The 17,709-nt window shown below is 42.7% G+C and overlaps 1 protein-coding gene across 2 annotated transcripts; it reads right to left on the bottom strand.

Annotated features, from left to right (window-relative positions):
* pdcd4a (programmed cell death 4a) lies at positions 1–17,377 on the bottom strand. Of its 2 annotated transcripts, none has more exons than XM_006787118.3 (11): positions 16,869–17,377; positions 11,482–11,784; positions 10,767–10,864; positions 8,415–8,528; positions 7,861–8,082; positions 7,398–7,495; positions 7,193–7,307; positions 3,623–3,730; positions 2,137–2,247; positions 1,915–2,054; positions 1–1,181 (listed from the first exon to the last, which is right to left on the bottom strand). In XM_006787118.3, exons 1-11 carry the CDS (start codon positions 16,903–16,905, stop codon positions 1,130–1,132), a joined length of 1,398 nt encoding a protein of 465 aa, XP_006787181.1. In that variant the 5' UTR covers positions 16,906–17,377; the 3' UTR covers positions 1–1,129. The 2 variants fall into 2 exon arrangements, with proteins under 2 accessions (XP_006787181.1, XP_035762119.1); XM_035906226.2 differs by lacking the exon at positions 16,869–17,377 and adding an exon at positions 12,825–13,401.
* Positions 17,378–17,709: the final 332 nt, after the last annotated feature.

Raw genomic sequence — 17,709 nt, 5'->3', positions numbered from 1 at the left:
TTCAATTTGTTACTTTTTTTAATGAATGAAATATATTTATTATAACTTTGGTCAACATGTAAAACTGTAAGACAGGGGCAGAAAAAGTCTCAATGACCGTTTTCCAAGAAAAGCTGGGGTTGTCTTTACTCATGCATTAAACTTAATCCATTAAAGACAATTACCAGACGACGCCGTCTAGAGCGGCTCTGCACACCGAAGGCTACCCTGTCCAGAATCAACTGCTGACCACGTGGCTGTAAATACATGAGTTAACTGCAAGCAGAGTGCTCAAAATATTGCTCATTTATTTATTTTGAAATCACATTAACCCCAATTTATCTTCATTTTCAGAAATGGCTTCTGAAGTGTATTTGCCCTGATGCAAGTTTCAGATAAACACCCAAATAGTGCCCAAAACACCTTTTGCTTTCACTGGTGCTTTACGAAAGTAAACATTTGGCTCAACGCCCAAAATTCAAGGAGGAAAAAAAAAATCATCACTGTTCATAAAGCATTAATGAACAACTTAAACAAGAGGTACGAAACATGGCATCCTCGAAATAAGGACAGAAGCTGAAGAGTTTTAGATCCTTTCTGCTCAGCTAAATTACTAAGTGCTCGCTGGATACGGTATGCTCTGTCCCTCTGAGTGCACGTTTCCATTTATAGCACATTATGTGAATGAAAACAAAATAAAAAATAAAGACGCGGTAACAGGTGAAATTAAGCAAGAGACAAATAAAACCAATTAATCTCCCACGTAACCCAGCCTGTCCCCCTGCAGCTCTGACTTGTGTTATTCTTGACAAACAGGTACAAAGACTGAGGCAAAAGTGTCACATGAACCCTCAGAGAATATTCATCACAAAAAGGTCAAAAGAAAAAAAAAGAAAAAGAAAGCAGTGACGAACAAGATGATGGGATCTGAACCCAGGCCACTCTTTTCGATTTACTTCCACCAAACGTCAACAAACGCTGGTTTTGACTGATGACATTATAAACATTACCAGGAGAGGAACAAGGAAACATTAGACCGCAGGCATGTCCGGTTTCAGGGAAACATGCTGGAGCAGAAACAGGGTGTAAGAACCAGTAGACACCCCCTCCTCTTCCTGCTGCTGCTGATGCCCCCTCTTCCTCCTGCAGATTAGGTCTTGATCATCCCTCCATCTCCTTCGCTAACAAAACGCTTCCGCCCTCTAGTGGAGAAAGTCAAGACAGAGAAATGTTTTAGTGTTGGTAGGCAGCTCACAGAATCACAGATAAAGACATGGCACGTTTCACATTTTCTCACTGAGAACAAAACAACAGCAAGTTGTCCGCTGTCCAAAAAGCGCAGTGCAATCAAGAAATCACCGGGCCTTTACTGAAAATGTAACAGTGTATGTGTGACTCGTTTTTAAAGATTCACATCTTAACCTGGAGCAAGATCAGGAAGCCAGAAAATACTGACAGATTTGTATTTAAGTAACATCAGAGCATGAAAATGTGCGATACGTGTTCTTTGGAAGCTGTAGTTTGTCCTCCAACTGACAGCCAGCGCTGTTGGACGGGTTTAAAGGTTTGTTCTAGTCTATCCTTAACACGTGGAAGACGTTGCATGAGCACACGAGTCTGCTGTTGGAACTGTGAGTGACGTCACTCTACGAGTTAAAAGCACTTAAAAGTAGAAAAAGGCGCTGGTGTAAATGAGGCTTGAAGTGAGAGAGCAATTTGAGTGCTTAAATAAGAGTAGAAAAGCACTATATAAGTACCAGCTCATTTAAAGGGACTTGTGTTTGATCGTTTTGTTTTGGTATGGATAAATGTGGAATTACACCTTCACTTCACGCCTTTATTGTCAACAGGGACAAGACGTGTTATTTTCCAGATTCTTTCTGGAACCTTCAGTGGAACGGACCGGAAATCATTAGACAATAAACCCCAATTCACCTGGAGGGACAGGCATCCCTCAGCTGTTTGGTGATGACAGACTCCTGATAGCAGAGGTCCACAAAAGTCTCCATGATAGAGTGGGCATGTGGCACATCTAGGCTGATTTCAGGCAGCTCATCATAGACGCGCTGGAAACCCTGCAGGAGAAAAAAAAATGTATAAGTAGTAATACGAAAGTGATACAGTGCATAAAATGGTAGAAAATAAAAGGAGGCTAACCCTGTTCATCTGATCAACAGTGATGAGGCCCGTTTTCCAGAAGGACTGCAGGAGCTTCATCATCATATGAGTGGCAGTGTCACCTTTAGACTCCAGCACCATCACTACAGCCTGGAAAATTAATTCAGAAACTGAATTTAAAATCTTTCTCCTCACATACAAGGTCTCGAATAATCAGATCCCATCTTATCGTGAAGACCTCACAGTACCGTATCACTTCAATACAGCACTTCACTCTCAGACTGCTACCTTGCTCGTGGTTCCCAGGATATTTAATAGTAGAATGGGAAAAAGAGCCTTCAGCTTTCAGGAACAGGCTCCCAGTTTGGAAATGGGAAACAGACACCCTGTTTACTTTTAAGATTAAGCTTAAATCTTCTCTTTTTGATAAAGACTATAAAGAATACAGTTAGGGCTGTAGCAGGTGACCCTGAATCCTCCCTTAGTTATGCTTCAACAGGTCTAAGCTGCTGAAGGCTTCCCATGATGCACTTAGTGTTTCTTTTTCCACTCTCCTTTTCATTCTCTCTGTATTTATACACTAATCTGCCTTTTTTGCTTCCTTTTAAAAGGGAGTTTTTTTCTTCCCACTTTCACCACATGCGTGCTTATACAGGTTCATCTGCTGTTGTGATTTGGCAGTATATAAATAAAATTGAAGTGAAATAGACGCACAATACCGAGAAACGCGCACCAAGTATCATCGTCCGATCAATGAATCGAACTAAGAGAATCGAGGCCAGTAATCATCAACATTCTCTGAGCTGAACATTTTACAGCATTGTAAAGTGTTTCAGCCTACAGCCGAGGCAACTGTTAGACTAACATGAGACAGGACAAGGGGGGGTAAAACTGCCACGACTGTGCTCTCCTCAGTTGTGCCCTTTGCAGACCTTGGACTGTGTGAAAAATCCGTTTTTGACGTCTGCCCAAAAAGTAAAACTGGCTGTACTGCAATTAGCTGCATAACATTGTGCTAATCTTAGCAGGAACCCACAAGGTCACACAAGGAAGCAGAATTATCACCGCTGCCATACGTGCACTAAGCGTGCATCTGTTTGCACTCGGTCTAATATTGAACAGAAAAACTTGCCATCCAAGACTGAGCTTGTCAACTGTGTGCACATTTGAAATTTGGTAACCAGTAATCTGTTTATACTTACACAAGGACACATTTTGGTTTGACTGATTTGAAGTGAGCTTAGCGAATACATGTACTGCAAATAAGAGACAATCACTGCCAAACACACAGTGTCCTTGGCAGAAAGCAGAAATGACTGTCACCGATCAGTTTCTTTTTTTTTCTTCCCAGTGTTGCTCTTCAGTTTACTTGACTCGACACCAGAGACAGAAAACACTTTAAAAAAAGGCTCAGTTTACAGATTTTAATTCCTATCCTGTTATGTGTGAAGAACAAGTAGAAAAAAATAAACCTTCTACTTTGTTTGACCTCACTTGACTTGAACAAATAAAAAGCTGTGGATACCTCGTAGACCAGCTCATGGTGGAAATGAGGCACTTCCAGGTCCCGGAGACAGTGCTCCGCCTCTGACACGTCTCCTGATATCAGATACTCTTTGAGCAGAAGATTCATCTGAAACAAACACAAACAGCCACGTTAGCAGTGTGTGGCAACGGTATCAAACACAGCTGAAGACTGAACTGATGCATTGCTGCATCAGTTGAGCTGCAGGTCAAACACTCATCAAGACTAACTACCCACATTTAATTCAGAGTAGGTATAAAAGGGTAAAGAGCCATGCATACAGTGTTCTACACTGAATTATCCCAGTGCTTACTCTCTCACCATGTTTATGTATAATAAACATGGGTGAGAGTATCCAGAAATGTAAGATAATCTTTTCTGTTAGGAGCTGCAGTATGAAAACATGTCTTCTGGCATCAATGCACAGAAAATCCACAAGCAGGAAAAAGGCTAACTAGAGCCCTGTACCTTCTTTCAGGCTTGCTCATTTAAAAAACATCCACTCATGATGGGAGACTCTGGCCAATCACAGATTGTTTTAGACCAGCTCAGGTGAGCAATTTAAGGGAGTGTAAAGAACAACAAAAAGAAATGTTCAAATCCAACGTAGAGCCAGAAATCATACATGTGAAGCACATCAAGCCACATGATGGTGGGAGGAGATCAGAAGAGAGGAGAGAACGAGCTGCACAAGGAAGGCTTGCTATCAAATTGCTCCTTTTCTTTTTTCTTCTTTTTTTTTTTTACTGCCAAATTACAGAATCTGCAAATAACCAGACAACATTTAAAGCACCTGCCTATGAAATATTTTCATCTAGCCATTACTCCAGGAATAACCCAACCTTCATCTGGGAAATAAAATCTATCATGAAATGTTTAACGTTCCCGACAGAAAGAAAAACATTTCTTTGTTTGCACTTCTGCTTGAATTTTCAGTCTCCGCTCCGTTTTTATAGCAGGCTCGGTTATGTCACTCTCGCTGCAGATCTGCACGTACATCAGGAAGCATGGTTTTACTTCAACCTATTTATGGAGCAATTAGTCATTCGATTCGAGCGCGTGATTGATCCAAGATGCTCAAAACACTGAGCATGACCAACACTTCTGAGTCAACTTTGGATCCAATTCAGCGACGGGTCTGAAAGCTACCGAGGCTGACACACCGCTCTCACTCGCACTCTTTAAATGTTGCACAACTTACAGTTTGGGTTTGTTTTCCTCAAGTGGAACTCCCACATTGTCCACACCCACATTCACACGGCAACAAAATCCCAGATTACTGAAGAGTGATTGTAAACAAAAACAAACCAGAGAAACAAAAGACCGAGTAGCAGAGCCCATCAGCACAAGCACACATAGATGATTACTTATTATGATTACTTATTATGATTACTTATTATGCCATTTTCAATAAAAAATAAGTTTAAAAAAAAGTAAATTGTGATTGAAGTGCAGACTTTCAACTTTAATTCAAGGTTTTTAACAAGAGTTTTGTGTTAACTGTCTAACAATTACATCCATTTTTATACACAGCGCTCCATTTTCAGAGGCTTAAACATAATTGGACAAACTAACAATTTTAAACATAAAGACTGTTTTCATATTTGGATGAAAAATCCTTTGCACTGCATTTGACTGCCTAAAGTCTGGAAGCCAAATGCTGCGTCTCCTCCCTTGAGATGCTCTGCCTTCAGTCGCTGCGTGTTTGTGGGTTTTTCTGTCTTCAGTTTTGTCTTTACCAACTAAAAATCACGCTCTACTGGGTTGAGATCAGGTGACTGACTTGGCCCCCGAGTATATCATTTCTTTGCCTCGAGAAAATCTAGAGTTGCTTTTGCAGGGCTTTGGCTCATTATCTACTCGCGCTGTGAAGCGTCGTCCAATCGGTTTTGCAGAATTTGGCCGAATCTGAACAGAGAGCATAGCCCCGCCCACTTCCGTCCATCCTGCTACTTCTATCAGCAGCCACATCATCAATAAACACTAGTGGGCCGGCTGCATACGCACCTGTGCCGTAATGCTGCCTCCACGATGATCATCATGTATGTTTTGGATTATGAGTCGTTTCTCTTCTCTAAGCGCACTTTATCATCATCAGTCCAAATCATTTCCCCCCCAAAGTCTTAATTTGCCCTTCTTGTTCTTGAGTGAAACTCACGGAAACCATGGAAACAACTATTAACCTCCACTTTGGTGTTGTTGAGAATGCAGCAGATTGTTGATCTGGTCACTCCTAAAGTTTTTGTTCTCTCCAACTGGTTTTATTTTAGTTTTTCAGCCTAATGATACACTGCCTCTACCGCAGTGAGATCTCCTCGAGCCTTATATTTAAAATTAAAGTGCCAAGCTATAAAACAGAAATGTAACATTTTCAATTAACCTCTAATATGATGATCTCCAGATGGATCAGCTGCCATTAAATAAGAGAATAGGCCTCACCTGGCCATGAAATTGCTCATCAGTCAGCCGAATTAATTTGGAGCTTCTGGAAAAAAGCAGGTCATTGTGCATAAAAATACTGGTGACCACAAGTGCTGCCCCTCAGCCTCCTAGCAGACAGCTATGGAATCAATTTTAAAATCCTATGTATCAAATTCAGTAGATTTTCATAAAACTTTACCTCTGACCCCTGATCCTTAGGTCAAGGTCACTAAGATCCAAACTTGTCCCAAGATTTTAAGTAGATGAACCTACGGTATCATTTTAAACCTCCTACCTCGCATCGCTCTCACGTTGTTGCATTCACAAACGTACGTGTCCATTGCCCCTGCCCACCTGGCAGGGTGACAACAATACCCCATTTTTAAGCAATTAAAAAGGTCCTTTTTTTAAACCCCATAATTTAAAAGGAGGAAATGAATTATTAATCAATATGTTTGCTTGTACTGACGCAAAAATGTCATCACTGTCCAGAAACATATGAACCTAAGTGTACATGAAGTTGCACGGTACACTCTGCACTAATCCTCTGTCCTCCATCCTCCGGCCTGCGACCTAGAAACCAATCTCAGTACGCCACGTTAAAGCGTGTCTCAGTTCATAATGTGCATCACACGAGCAGAGGAGAGAGAAGGCTTGTTGTGTCAAATCCTGTCTCCTTGTGTCTTTCCCTAGCCTCCTCACACCTTTAGAGGGAGGGATCAAGACACAAGGAGAGGAATCGATTGAGACGGTCTTAATTTTAATCATTTATTTATTATGTTATTGCAGGACACACTGGGTTTTTTAAATCTATGCATATGTTGACGCTTATAAGGTGATTTAAATTAAATCATGTTTATATTCTCACACACTGTTTATTGTATTGATTTGGCAGAAAGAGACTCTACTGTGAGAGTGTGTTTGTTTATGTCTGCCCCTCCCATGCCTTTTTTTTTTTAATTCTCACTTCTCAGGGGGGAAAAATCTTTGCTGACACAGCAGCTAGACTTTGGCTCTCTACCCAGCATGCACCGTTTTCGCCCTGTTTACATTACATAATGTAATAAACACTTGGAACTCCGATGTGAGGGATTCACTATGATATCACAAGCGAGCGACTTATCAGTTTCTGAATGGGGTGAGGCTTACCTCTTTGATGAGATGTTTGACAGGTCTCAGACCTCCGCCGACACCCCACACGTTGTCCAGGCGAACCATCTCCCTCTTCATGGACAGCAGCACTGCAGCGCGGTCTAAAGCCACTCTAAAGAAAAGGATCACAGTTAGGTGGAGGGGAAGGGTGGCAGGGGCACAATACAGCCTTTCTTACAACGCGCTGAACTGCAGCTTTCACCTGGCATGCTCACAGTCCACTTTGCCCTTGTAGCAGTCCAGGAATGACATGTGGAGGACGTGGTCCGCGATGGCTCTGGCTATAAACTGGCCTAACATCTGCAAGGAACAGGAGAAAAGATTAAGCGAACCAAGTGAAGCCAGTGTAACAAACATGCCCGACTAACATTTGTTTCATTATTTAGTTTTAGCTCTTAAATTTATTAGGCCTCTGCACTGCTGAAGGTGGCGATCTAGTATGCAACATTTTGCTGCCTAGTAATAGAGGAAAGATACAAAGAGCATGTGTAATATTTGAAGAGGATTTGTGTGCACCTTTGGGATAAAAAGGAGTGGTTTACACTTAACCACAGTTGATCTTTTAAGCCTGTTAAATCCTGCAGTGCCTCTCCACCCTCTGAAGCACACAGTTATATTTGGTAGCATATCTGTGACTGCTTCTTCCCATCATGCATCAGCTCTACCTGCGGAGCATCCGGTGTGTCCAGGATGAGGTCCGGGAGCTCTTTAAGCATCTTGTCGAAAGCTCGCCCCATCTCACTTTGCGACAGCATCTTCCCCGACAGATCAGACAGCAGGCGGGAGGTCAGTTCTCTGTGGCTCGCTTTGCCTTCGAGGGACAGGGACACGGCCAGAGAGGAGAACTCGTACTTGTGCTGGCCCAAATTGAGCTCCTTCAACAGCATCTGATAGGGTTTGGAGGGAGAACTGCATTTAGTTTTTACAGTTTAAGCATTTTCAAAAATGACCCCAAAACACAAACACATTATGCTTTTCAAAAGCGAGAGACACAAACCGAAGCCTAATCAGGCCCAGACAATCAAAGCACAGTGCGAGTGCAGGTCACTGAGAGAGGGAGTGCCTTCGTGTACTTGGCACCGGTGCATAGAGTGAGCACAGCCCAAAAAACCTGTTGTTAAAAGCTCCACATTACTTCAGTCATCCAGCTTTGTTCTTTAAACCTGCTCACTCTTGGTCAGCATGCACAGACTTCAAAAGCTTTATTATAATTACTTACCTGAACCTCTTTTGTGTCCCCGTGCTCAAAGTACTCCTGTACAATCGGGTTCACCATTTTCTCAAGTTCCTTCTCGTCTATCTCGGGCACGACTGTCTCGTAGACCGTGTCCCCCTGTGTAAAAAATACACACGCGCAGTGTCAGTCAGAAACAAGCACGCACAGCAGAGCGGATGCACGTTCATTATTGGATTTCTCATCAGCTTTGTTTCAGGATTATATGAAGTATTTTCAACAATTCTAAAATACACAGTTCAACTTACAGTACTGTGCAAAAGTCTTGAGCCATCCCTCATTTCTTTATACTTTGCTAGGAAAATAGGTGCAGTGGTTTACTGAAACATGCAAACATTCTGTACAGGGTAAAACAGTCAATAACAGAGTTTGTATAATTCTAATGAGCTTAAGAGTCAAAATTCATAATGGACACCTTTATTCTTCTGAGGCAAGTAGTCTTCAGGAACAGTTCCCAAGATCCTGGAAGGACATTCAAAGCTCTTCTTTGGATGCTGGCTGCCTTTTTTTTTTTTTAAACCCCGTTCTCCTGGATGCTTTCCAGATGTTACTGAATGTGCCATGTTTTACTGATGGCTTTATACACTCACTGTTGTGCCTCTCTCCTGACCTCCTCTGTACATAGTGGCATTGATTTGAACTAAAAGTTTGAAGTTTGGATTCATCACTCCATAAGACCTGTTAAAACTGATTTTCAGCCCATTTCTTGTGTAATTTGATATTCCTCAGCCTTCTTCAGAATGGCATCTTGAGAGTTACCCTTCCACTGAGACCACTGATGTCATAGGTGTCAGGCTTTCAGATACTTTCATCTGCTGTAGATATTTTAAGTTTTAAGCCTAATAGCTCTTAGGAAATTACCTTATTGGTGCAAAAAAATTTTTTATGACAGTCAACCTGTTATCTTTAGTGTTCTTATAGATTGAACTCAAGAAATGGGAACACACTGTGTGGACTTGTAGCAACGAAATGCTTGAATTGTTTTTTGTCTGTTGTCTGTTATGTGTAGACAACACTGGTTCATCCTCGAATTAGGCGGCCTTTTTATGCTTGAATGAGTCGTAGTTCAGTGTTAAGGAGCTTAAAGAAAATTCTTTTAAAATACGAAGAAACGAGTTTTCACAAGAGCATCCATATTCATTTTTGAGGTGCTTTTCTTTCCGTTATTAAAGCACTGAACATCCACCAGATCCCCAGAGAGCTGTGCAAGACTCACACTGAGTTTGTGTTTCTGCCCAAAGAAACCAGAAGTTGTTACCTTTAAAAGTCTCACAACCATTTTGACCTTTCAGTTCTTCTATTGAAAACTTTTCCTTTTTGGGCATACCAATAACTCCATAGAGGATGTGTAAACATAACACACTGACTGAAAACGGGCTACCGGTGAGCTTTAACCTAAACTTCTGTCTCAACACTTGTATTTACGAATTCCAAGGATATCAGTAAACTAACGTTCAGCTGAGGTTTTGAACAACCTGGAGCACAAATGATAATCTCAGTGCAGGCTAACATATACATTTCTACAAGTCCTCTTAATTGTTTCAGTTATTTTAAGGAAAAACCATCTCCTAAAAATAATTGGTCAAAGAAGAAGAAAGAGGCATTCCAGCGTGTTACAGTTCCCATTTCTAGGCAGCTCCTTTATCAGGTGATCTGTGCAGTCTGATTCAAAGTCCACAGTCTGCACATGTCTCGTCTATTTTTCTGTACCACTCTGTCCCAGTTCCCTTTTAACAGTCGACATCTTTATGCCACCTTCGTGTTCCAGTCAAGGCTGAAATCACACCGGCTTTTCTGAGCCATTTCCAAACAGTTATCAGCATTTTACAGACAGAAGCGCCGTTCCCAGTCCGCATTCAGTCGCAAGTGCAGCAAGAGACAAACAAACTCGGCCTTCGGCATCACATGGATGATAACGGGGTTAAAGATTGCAAATAGTGTTGACTGCAATGGGACGGAGCCATCTGGATTTAAGAAACGTGCTAGCAGAACAATTTTTTTAACGGGTTTCAAACAAAGCTTGTTAATATTTTTGATATGAAAACAGTCTTGTATTTCCCGGGAAATCCTACTGTCAACATTTCCGGTGTTTCTGCATAGCATGGGAGATGGATTACAATGCATCTCATCAGCAGTTCAGAATCAGAACGTGGACATAAAGAGATAAAGGTTGCCATCCAATGCACTGACTGTTGGATGGAAAAAAACAAAACAAAAAAACAAAACCCCCCTGACTGCTGGATGCCAGTATTTGAAAGCAAAGAACTTACAGATATAAAACAAACCTACTAGCAGATAATCTGACATGTTAAAAGACAAACCCCCCAGCGGCCTCACCTGATAAGATTCATCATAGTTGGGGTCGTGTATGTCGGGCTCCTCATCTTCATAAACCATCCCAGCAGCTCCCCAAACTCCTTTACCACCTGCCCCACCTGAACACGAAGAGTCAGCATTAACAGTCAGCAGTTTAAGTCATGATGGTCAGGATGCACTGCTTCAAACGTAACTGCACTGCTACTATAATAGCATATGTTTGCATTGCATTGAGTAGGTGACGGCTACGCACTACTAAGGTGCCACATCAATTAGAGCGGTGAAAGCACCAGATGCAGCAATGCAGTTTTGGACAGATTCAGAAAGAAGGTACATCGCTAATAACCCTTTTCCATTAGTATCTACTCGGCACGACTCAACATGGTCTTTAGGGTTTCACCTGGTACCGAGTAGTTTTTAAGTACGTACTCGGGTGGGATTCCAAACAATTCGAGGCGATCTGAAAAAGTGATGTCATTTTTGAAACCCAGCATCGAGGGGAATTGGCTGCAGAGAAACAACACTGTGGTCCTCGAGTCTGACAAAATGCCAGAGTGAGGAGCAGGTATGCAATTGCCTCAACGTCCGCCTTTGTTGTAGCATTCGTGTTGCAAACAAATGATGTCACTGGACGTTCTGTTGTGTTGCTATAACAGCCCCTTGAGTCGCGTTTAGCCGATCCAAGTAGAAACTAATAGAAAAAGGGCTGAAAATCGCAGCAGACTGCAAATTATACCTTTTTTTGGCAGGCCTCTGCCTTTGCCCGTTCTGGATTTCCGGTCATTGGTGTTGACTTTGCCTTTCGGGCTGTGCGGGTCACCACCCGCCACTTCTCCCGACTCTGAGAAAGACTCGCTGGTGGAGTTGCGAGACGAGGATTTGCGCAGGCGACGCTTGGCTTTAGCTTTCAGACGAGCCTCGTGGAGTGCCTTTTCCTGGGGCGTCCAGTTGCCGTTCACCTCGGCCTCATTCAGCGAGTCGTCGTCGTCGCTGTACGGATGGTTAGCCTCCGTCACGGTGCCACCGGGAGCAAACCTCCCTGCAGTGAGAGGAGTGGATTTGTTCGTTAATGAACTGGTCTACACTGTGACAGACAACCTTATAAAAGTACACAGAATGGCCAAAAGTATACAGACAATAAATATAAAGTTTTTATAGCACGTCTTTGTCCTGTCTCCATCCCCTAACCCCAACCGGTCGCTGCAGATGGCTGCCCTTCCCTAAGGCTGGTTCTGCTGGAGGTTTCTTCCTGTTCAAAGGGAGTTTTCTGATTGGTAGATGGATCATCTACCAACGTCGCCTTTAAAAATAGTTTTTCACAGTGGAAAACTTTGAATATTATTTGAGTGACTTTAAAAAACATCAACACTCAAGTGTTCCCAGCTTTGCCCATAAGACGCGTGTGACGACTGCAAAAAAAAAAAACAAAGGACACACTGACAAGAACGGAAGCCACAGTAAAAGGTAAACATTAAACTACTATTTAGTAACAACACACGAGTCTAAAAATAATCCAGCACTAGTTTTCTGAACAATAACACGGACGACTCAAATCACCTACAGCAGTGGACTGATTTCTGAGGTAAGCAACTTTCATAAAAACTGCTCATGTCTGAGTAAAACACAAAAAAATAAACACAATTTAAAAAGTGAGTTTAAAAGGCGCAGCTCTGTTACTAAAGCCAAGTTTGGCTGCAAGCCTGAGGAGTTAATGGTGACTGTATTTCCCGGGGATGTTTACAAAGCCAAGACTCACTCTGGTAAGACGACATGCCAACATTTAACCTATCGGTGTTGTGCAAGAAGTCTCGCTTTGTGACTTTTTCTGCATAAGAACAGCTGCACGACTATAGCAAAATAGTACATACCGAAGGTTTACGGGCCAACTTCCAGTCTTAATTTTGCTTGCATTTGCAAACAATCAAGTGCACCCTTCAGCTAATACACTGGCTTTCTGCCCACCTGTGTGTGTCAGGGCAGTGTTTTGCACAGCAAACCAAAGGTCACATAACAGGCAAAACATTATTCAGGAAGTCTGCAGTGCAAACTTACTCGCATGCATAGTTTTTTGACACTCACCAGCAATATCAGAAGACATAAGGTGGATTGAGTCGGTATTTTAATACGCTTCTCTTCTATGGGTGTATGGAGAAAAAAAAGGGAACATAAATTAAGCGTAAGTTAGCTTCTTACAAGCGTGGTGAAACAAACAACAAACCAACAAGTGTGACTGGAGCTGCGATGCAGGCATGGAGGGAGGAGGGAGCGAGCAAAGGAGAGCACATGCTGTAGAAATGCTGACGCCAGTTTTTTTTTTTTTTTTTTTAACTCCTCTATGTTCTCGCGGTCTGTGGGGCGCAGCTAGAGTGGACTTGACTACATATGGCATGGCTGGGTCCATGAATGATCACATGACAGCACTGTAGGAGTGAGGGAAAGCAGCAGAAGGAATGCCTGAGGGTGAAATTAATACTCAGCACCCTAATGCATGGCTCCAAAAGGAAATTGTGGAGTTATAGCCATACAGGTTATAAGGACAAGCTGAAAACACACACAGGGAGTCCCAGCAACAGATAAGTATCCAAAAAAAAAAAGGAGAACCAACTGAAACTTGTGGTTTCCTGCTTTTCTTTTTTTTCCTTTTAAATGACATTACAACAAAACAACACATCTGCAGAGTTCACAGTAAAGTTAATAACAAAGAAAAGGAAGGAGGAACCATCCTGATTTAACCTGTTGAAGTAAAAGTAGCACCACACCCTGGCCTTCCAAAACCTGTAAACAACCGACCACGTGTCACCTCCTCCTCCTTTGGTTCCTCCTCCTCCCTCCCCAGCACAGGCTACAAGGGCCTGTCGGGGCAGTAAATTAGGAACTACCCAATGGCAAAGTGCCAAACACACAACTGACCAACTGGAAAGGAGCAGAAAAATGAGAAGGCACAGAGGAAAAAAAAAAAAAAAGCAGTTTGCAAAGACAAGAGTTGCATAAGCGAATGTAAGCAAATCCAACCAAGCCTGCTAACTTTTAGACTCTACAAAGACCACGTGGCTGTCTTCTTAAAACAGGCCTGAGTGTCACCGTCGCAGTCCTGTAAAACTGCAACAACAAATCGCACTCTAGTCTTTAACACTAACACTGCACACCTACAAGAGCACTCAATGGAAACTTCCCCCTCCTACCCACTTAACACATATACAGATATAGGCAGACGCGGGCCAGCGCAAGACCTCTGCCCTGCATGACGTATGGGAGCTAGTCGCTGGCAGAGAACATGATCGGCCCAGTTCAGCTTTAAGTATCTGCACGACCGAGGCGTGCATGAATGAGAAGAAGGTCAGTGGAGCAGAGTTTTCACATTACTCCAAAGGGACGCACCTAGTTTATCAAAGCTGTAAATATAGTACGTGTGCTGCCCAAGTATGAAGTTAGATGTATGCAAGTATGCAGCAAGTACAGCAAGTTCTTTTTAGTCAAAGCACAATGTCTGCACGTCTTATGACGTAGTCAAAGCCATTGATGTGTAGATGACGGATATATTTAACATGTTCACTCTCAAAGAAAGCTTCAGCTGACACACCCTACCCTCTAACAAATACTCACACTCAGGTGTAGTCTGCACATACGAGGGCTTCACAAAAGGTAAATATGTACGGCACAAACTACTACTCTCAGTTTCAGAGGGTTAAAATCAAGAGTAGCTGTAAATATATAGACATCTTTCTACATTAACTCAAGCAAATGTGAGTGGGATGTCCTTTGGGGCCAAATAAGCATCTGCACCATGATAAAAGAGGGGGTAGGGTGTGGATGTCTTTGAGGTTTAACTGTCATTTCAGTTTAATGAAAGGAAACTCCGACTGAATTTTTCCTTAAAAACATGTACCAGGCACTTAGCCTAAACTTGGATGGTGATTTGTGCTTAAATATACAACTGCAGCAGGCTCACAAGCAGGCCACACGTGCAACAACAAAAAAAAAAAGACAGAAAAAAAAGGAAAGTGCTCGGTCCTTGTTTTTTTTTTATGCTGGAAACGTTTGTTGGCTGCAGAACAACAACGACAATGATAAAGTGCTCACAAAAGATTAGAGCTACTCTGATAAACAGTCGAGAGGCTGATGGCTCGTTTTGTTATCATCAGCCAATCACTCGTGTGTTGTCAAGCACAGGCGGTTTGCTCAGCTTACGAACTAAAGGGCCTGATGATGTGTGCAAACATGTTTTTCACAAATGTGAAGAGGTAACAAAAGAAGAGCAGCCACAAAGAGCTCCAACGTGATGTTTATGGCCACGATGCCCTTAATGCACATTTACACACATGCTCTCCCTCTGAAGAGATCACAGACCTGCTCCCACACTGTGGGGAAGCATCCTGCTCACAGGGGCAGTGTCTAATTTTTAGACCAAGGTTTTTTTATAGAAGCCCTTTTAAATCCGCGCCAGATGACCATAAAGAGGAGGATAAATGCAAAAGCTGCGCTGCCATTAGTCGATTGTGTTGGTGTAATAAGAATAAAAGCTGCAAGAAGCTCCAAAACTATTTCCAGGGTCAAATACTTTTGCACTTGACACAGTTTTGAAAGTGAGGAGAGGCTTGTTCTGTTGCAGAAGTTCCCATTTAAACCCAGTAGACGGGATGTTCTGGCAGTGCAAAGCCATCACTTCAGCCACTAATAGCTCATCTTATTACACCTTAATTAACACCTAACAGCAGCACCTTGTTGCAGAACTGACAGAAACGGCCTAAAGGTCTGATCATCTGGGCGGATTAATATGACTTTACACCCACTGCTGTGTGAGCTCAGACTGATCCACGACCTAACGAGGAGCCGTTCTCCTTCTTGTTTTCCAAGCCAGACAATAGACTCTTTGACTTTGTCTGTCGCAACCTCATCAATGAGGCTTGACCTTCAAGGACGTTAATGCAGAAATACCCATCCGTGCACCCATGCTCTCACTACTATGACATACCAATAATGCACCATGTGGGGTGTCACATATACATACATATATGTATATACATATACATACATATGTATGTATATGTATATACATATACATACATATATGTATATACATATATGTATGTATATGTATATACATATACATACATACACACACACACACACACACACACACACACACATATAGTCTGCACAGACAACCTTGGGACAGGCAGCTGCAGGGCGTTTTCAGGCAAACACAAACCAATGGGAGATTATGGTAAGTGTGATCCATACAACCGTGGCGCTAATAATGCATTTCTTATGTAACACTTAAATGCACTGCAACGCAGAGCTTATGTAAGGTTTCGCTGTTGGCTCGTATTCTGGAGTGGGCTGTACATTTCCACATCACCGTCGAAACCATGTGGGTCATGTTACCATAAAACAACAATAACAACAACAACAACAACAACAAATAGAGCGCAATGATCATCAAAACCATCGCTCATATAACGCAAATAAACAAACAAGCAACCTCGATTTTGTTTCTATCGATGATCAAACACGGCGATATCTTCCGCAAACCCGGATCTCAACATATGACTCGGTGCAGGATATTGAGGTTTCATGCCATCTGCACAGCTTTTAAAACAAGCAGGGTGACATGGTGCCACGCGCACGCACAGACGGAGGAATCGTGTCTTTCAAACAACGTCAGCTTAAACACAAACTCCTTTCTTTGTTCGTTTTTGTGTGTGCGCGCTTCCTTGGCATCGAAAATGGACTATAAGGAAAAGTCTCAACGACGACTCGCAAAAGCGGAAGTAAGCACGATCTCGTCCAATCAAAAGCGCGAAAGGGTTAAATGTAAAAGCAGACCAACAGCAAGCTTACAAAAGAAAAAAAAACAGTAAAAATACAAATGGGGTTTGGTGCGAGTCGAAAACGTGTCGAAAGCGCAAATCTGCACAGTGCACAGGTTTATTTTTAATATTTTGCACCCACCACCGCCTCCCTGTGTGTGCGTGTCTGGTTTTTTAAACGGAGCACATGGTGGTGGGAGCATGGCTGGCGCTGCAGACAGTCCCATGCGCGGAGGGACAATGGATCGAGCGAGCAGGCCCCATCTGTGTGGCTGCTTCTCCGAGGCTTCGCATCAAGGTTGGATCCACTCACCGTCGGCCTGAGGAGCGGTGTCCATGTCGGTCGCCATGGCGCTCTCTCTCTTCAAATGCTCGATTAAAAACCCCTGGCGGTGCACTCCTCCTCCCGTCGAGCTGCCGTTAGCTGCAAGAGGGCCCCCACTAAAATAAAATAATAAAAAAAATTAAATAACAGTCCTGCAGGTCAAACCTCTGCACAGCAGCCTCGTTTACTGCGAGTTTTACGGGCAAGAGAGACGGAGGGCAAAGCTGGAGTGTCTTTTTCGTGCTTAGCTTAGAGAGGGGTAAAAAAAAAGATGAGTAAAAATGAGTGAAGGCGCGAGATGAAGGAGTTCAGTCCTCTTGTCCGCGTGCACAGCTGGGGTATAAAGTTTAAAAAAAAAAACAATCACGCTGTGCGGGGGGGAAAGGAAGCGGGTGAACTAGTTGAAGAGCATTTCATCAAACAACCTGGAAGATAAACAAAGTCTGTTTTTAACTTTGCAGGAGCGACGCGAGAGGAGTCACGTGACGAAAACGCGGACGGGGAGTGGTCAGCGCAGGGGGTGGGTGCTAATCCCTAGCGACCAATCACAGAGCAGCAAACGTCTGCACGTCTCCAACGGAAAATACCCGAACAGTGCTGCTTTTTGCTATCGATCCGATACCAAGTAAATACAGGGCCAGAACTGCTGATACCGATACTGATAGCGATGTTTTTAACCCGTAAAGGCAGCGTGAGAGCAGTGTGTCACTCTGAAAATTCACACATTTTAATGACAACTAAATCACTACAATTTTTACTTTCCACAATAATTTGTTAACACAGCAAGAACTCACCTTTCTGCCTTTCTTTTTTTGTGTATTTTTGATTT

Source organism: Neolamprologus brichardi, chromosome 6, assembly GCF_056152115.1.
Source record: "Neolamprologus brichardi isolate AB-2024 chromosome 6, ASM5615211v1, whole genome shotgun sequence".
NCBI classification, from domain to species: Eukaryota; Metazoa; Chordata; class Actinopteri; order Cichliformes; family Cichlidae; genus Neolamprologus; species Neolamprologus brichardi.
This window is presented reverse-complemented; position numbering and strand designations above follow the sequence as displayed.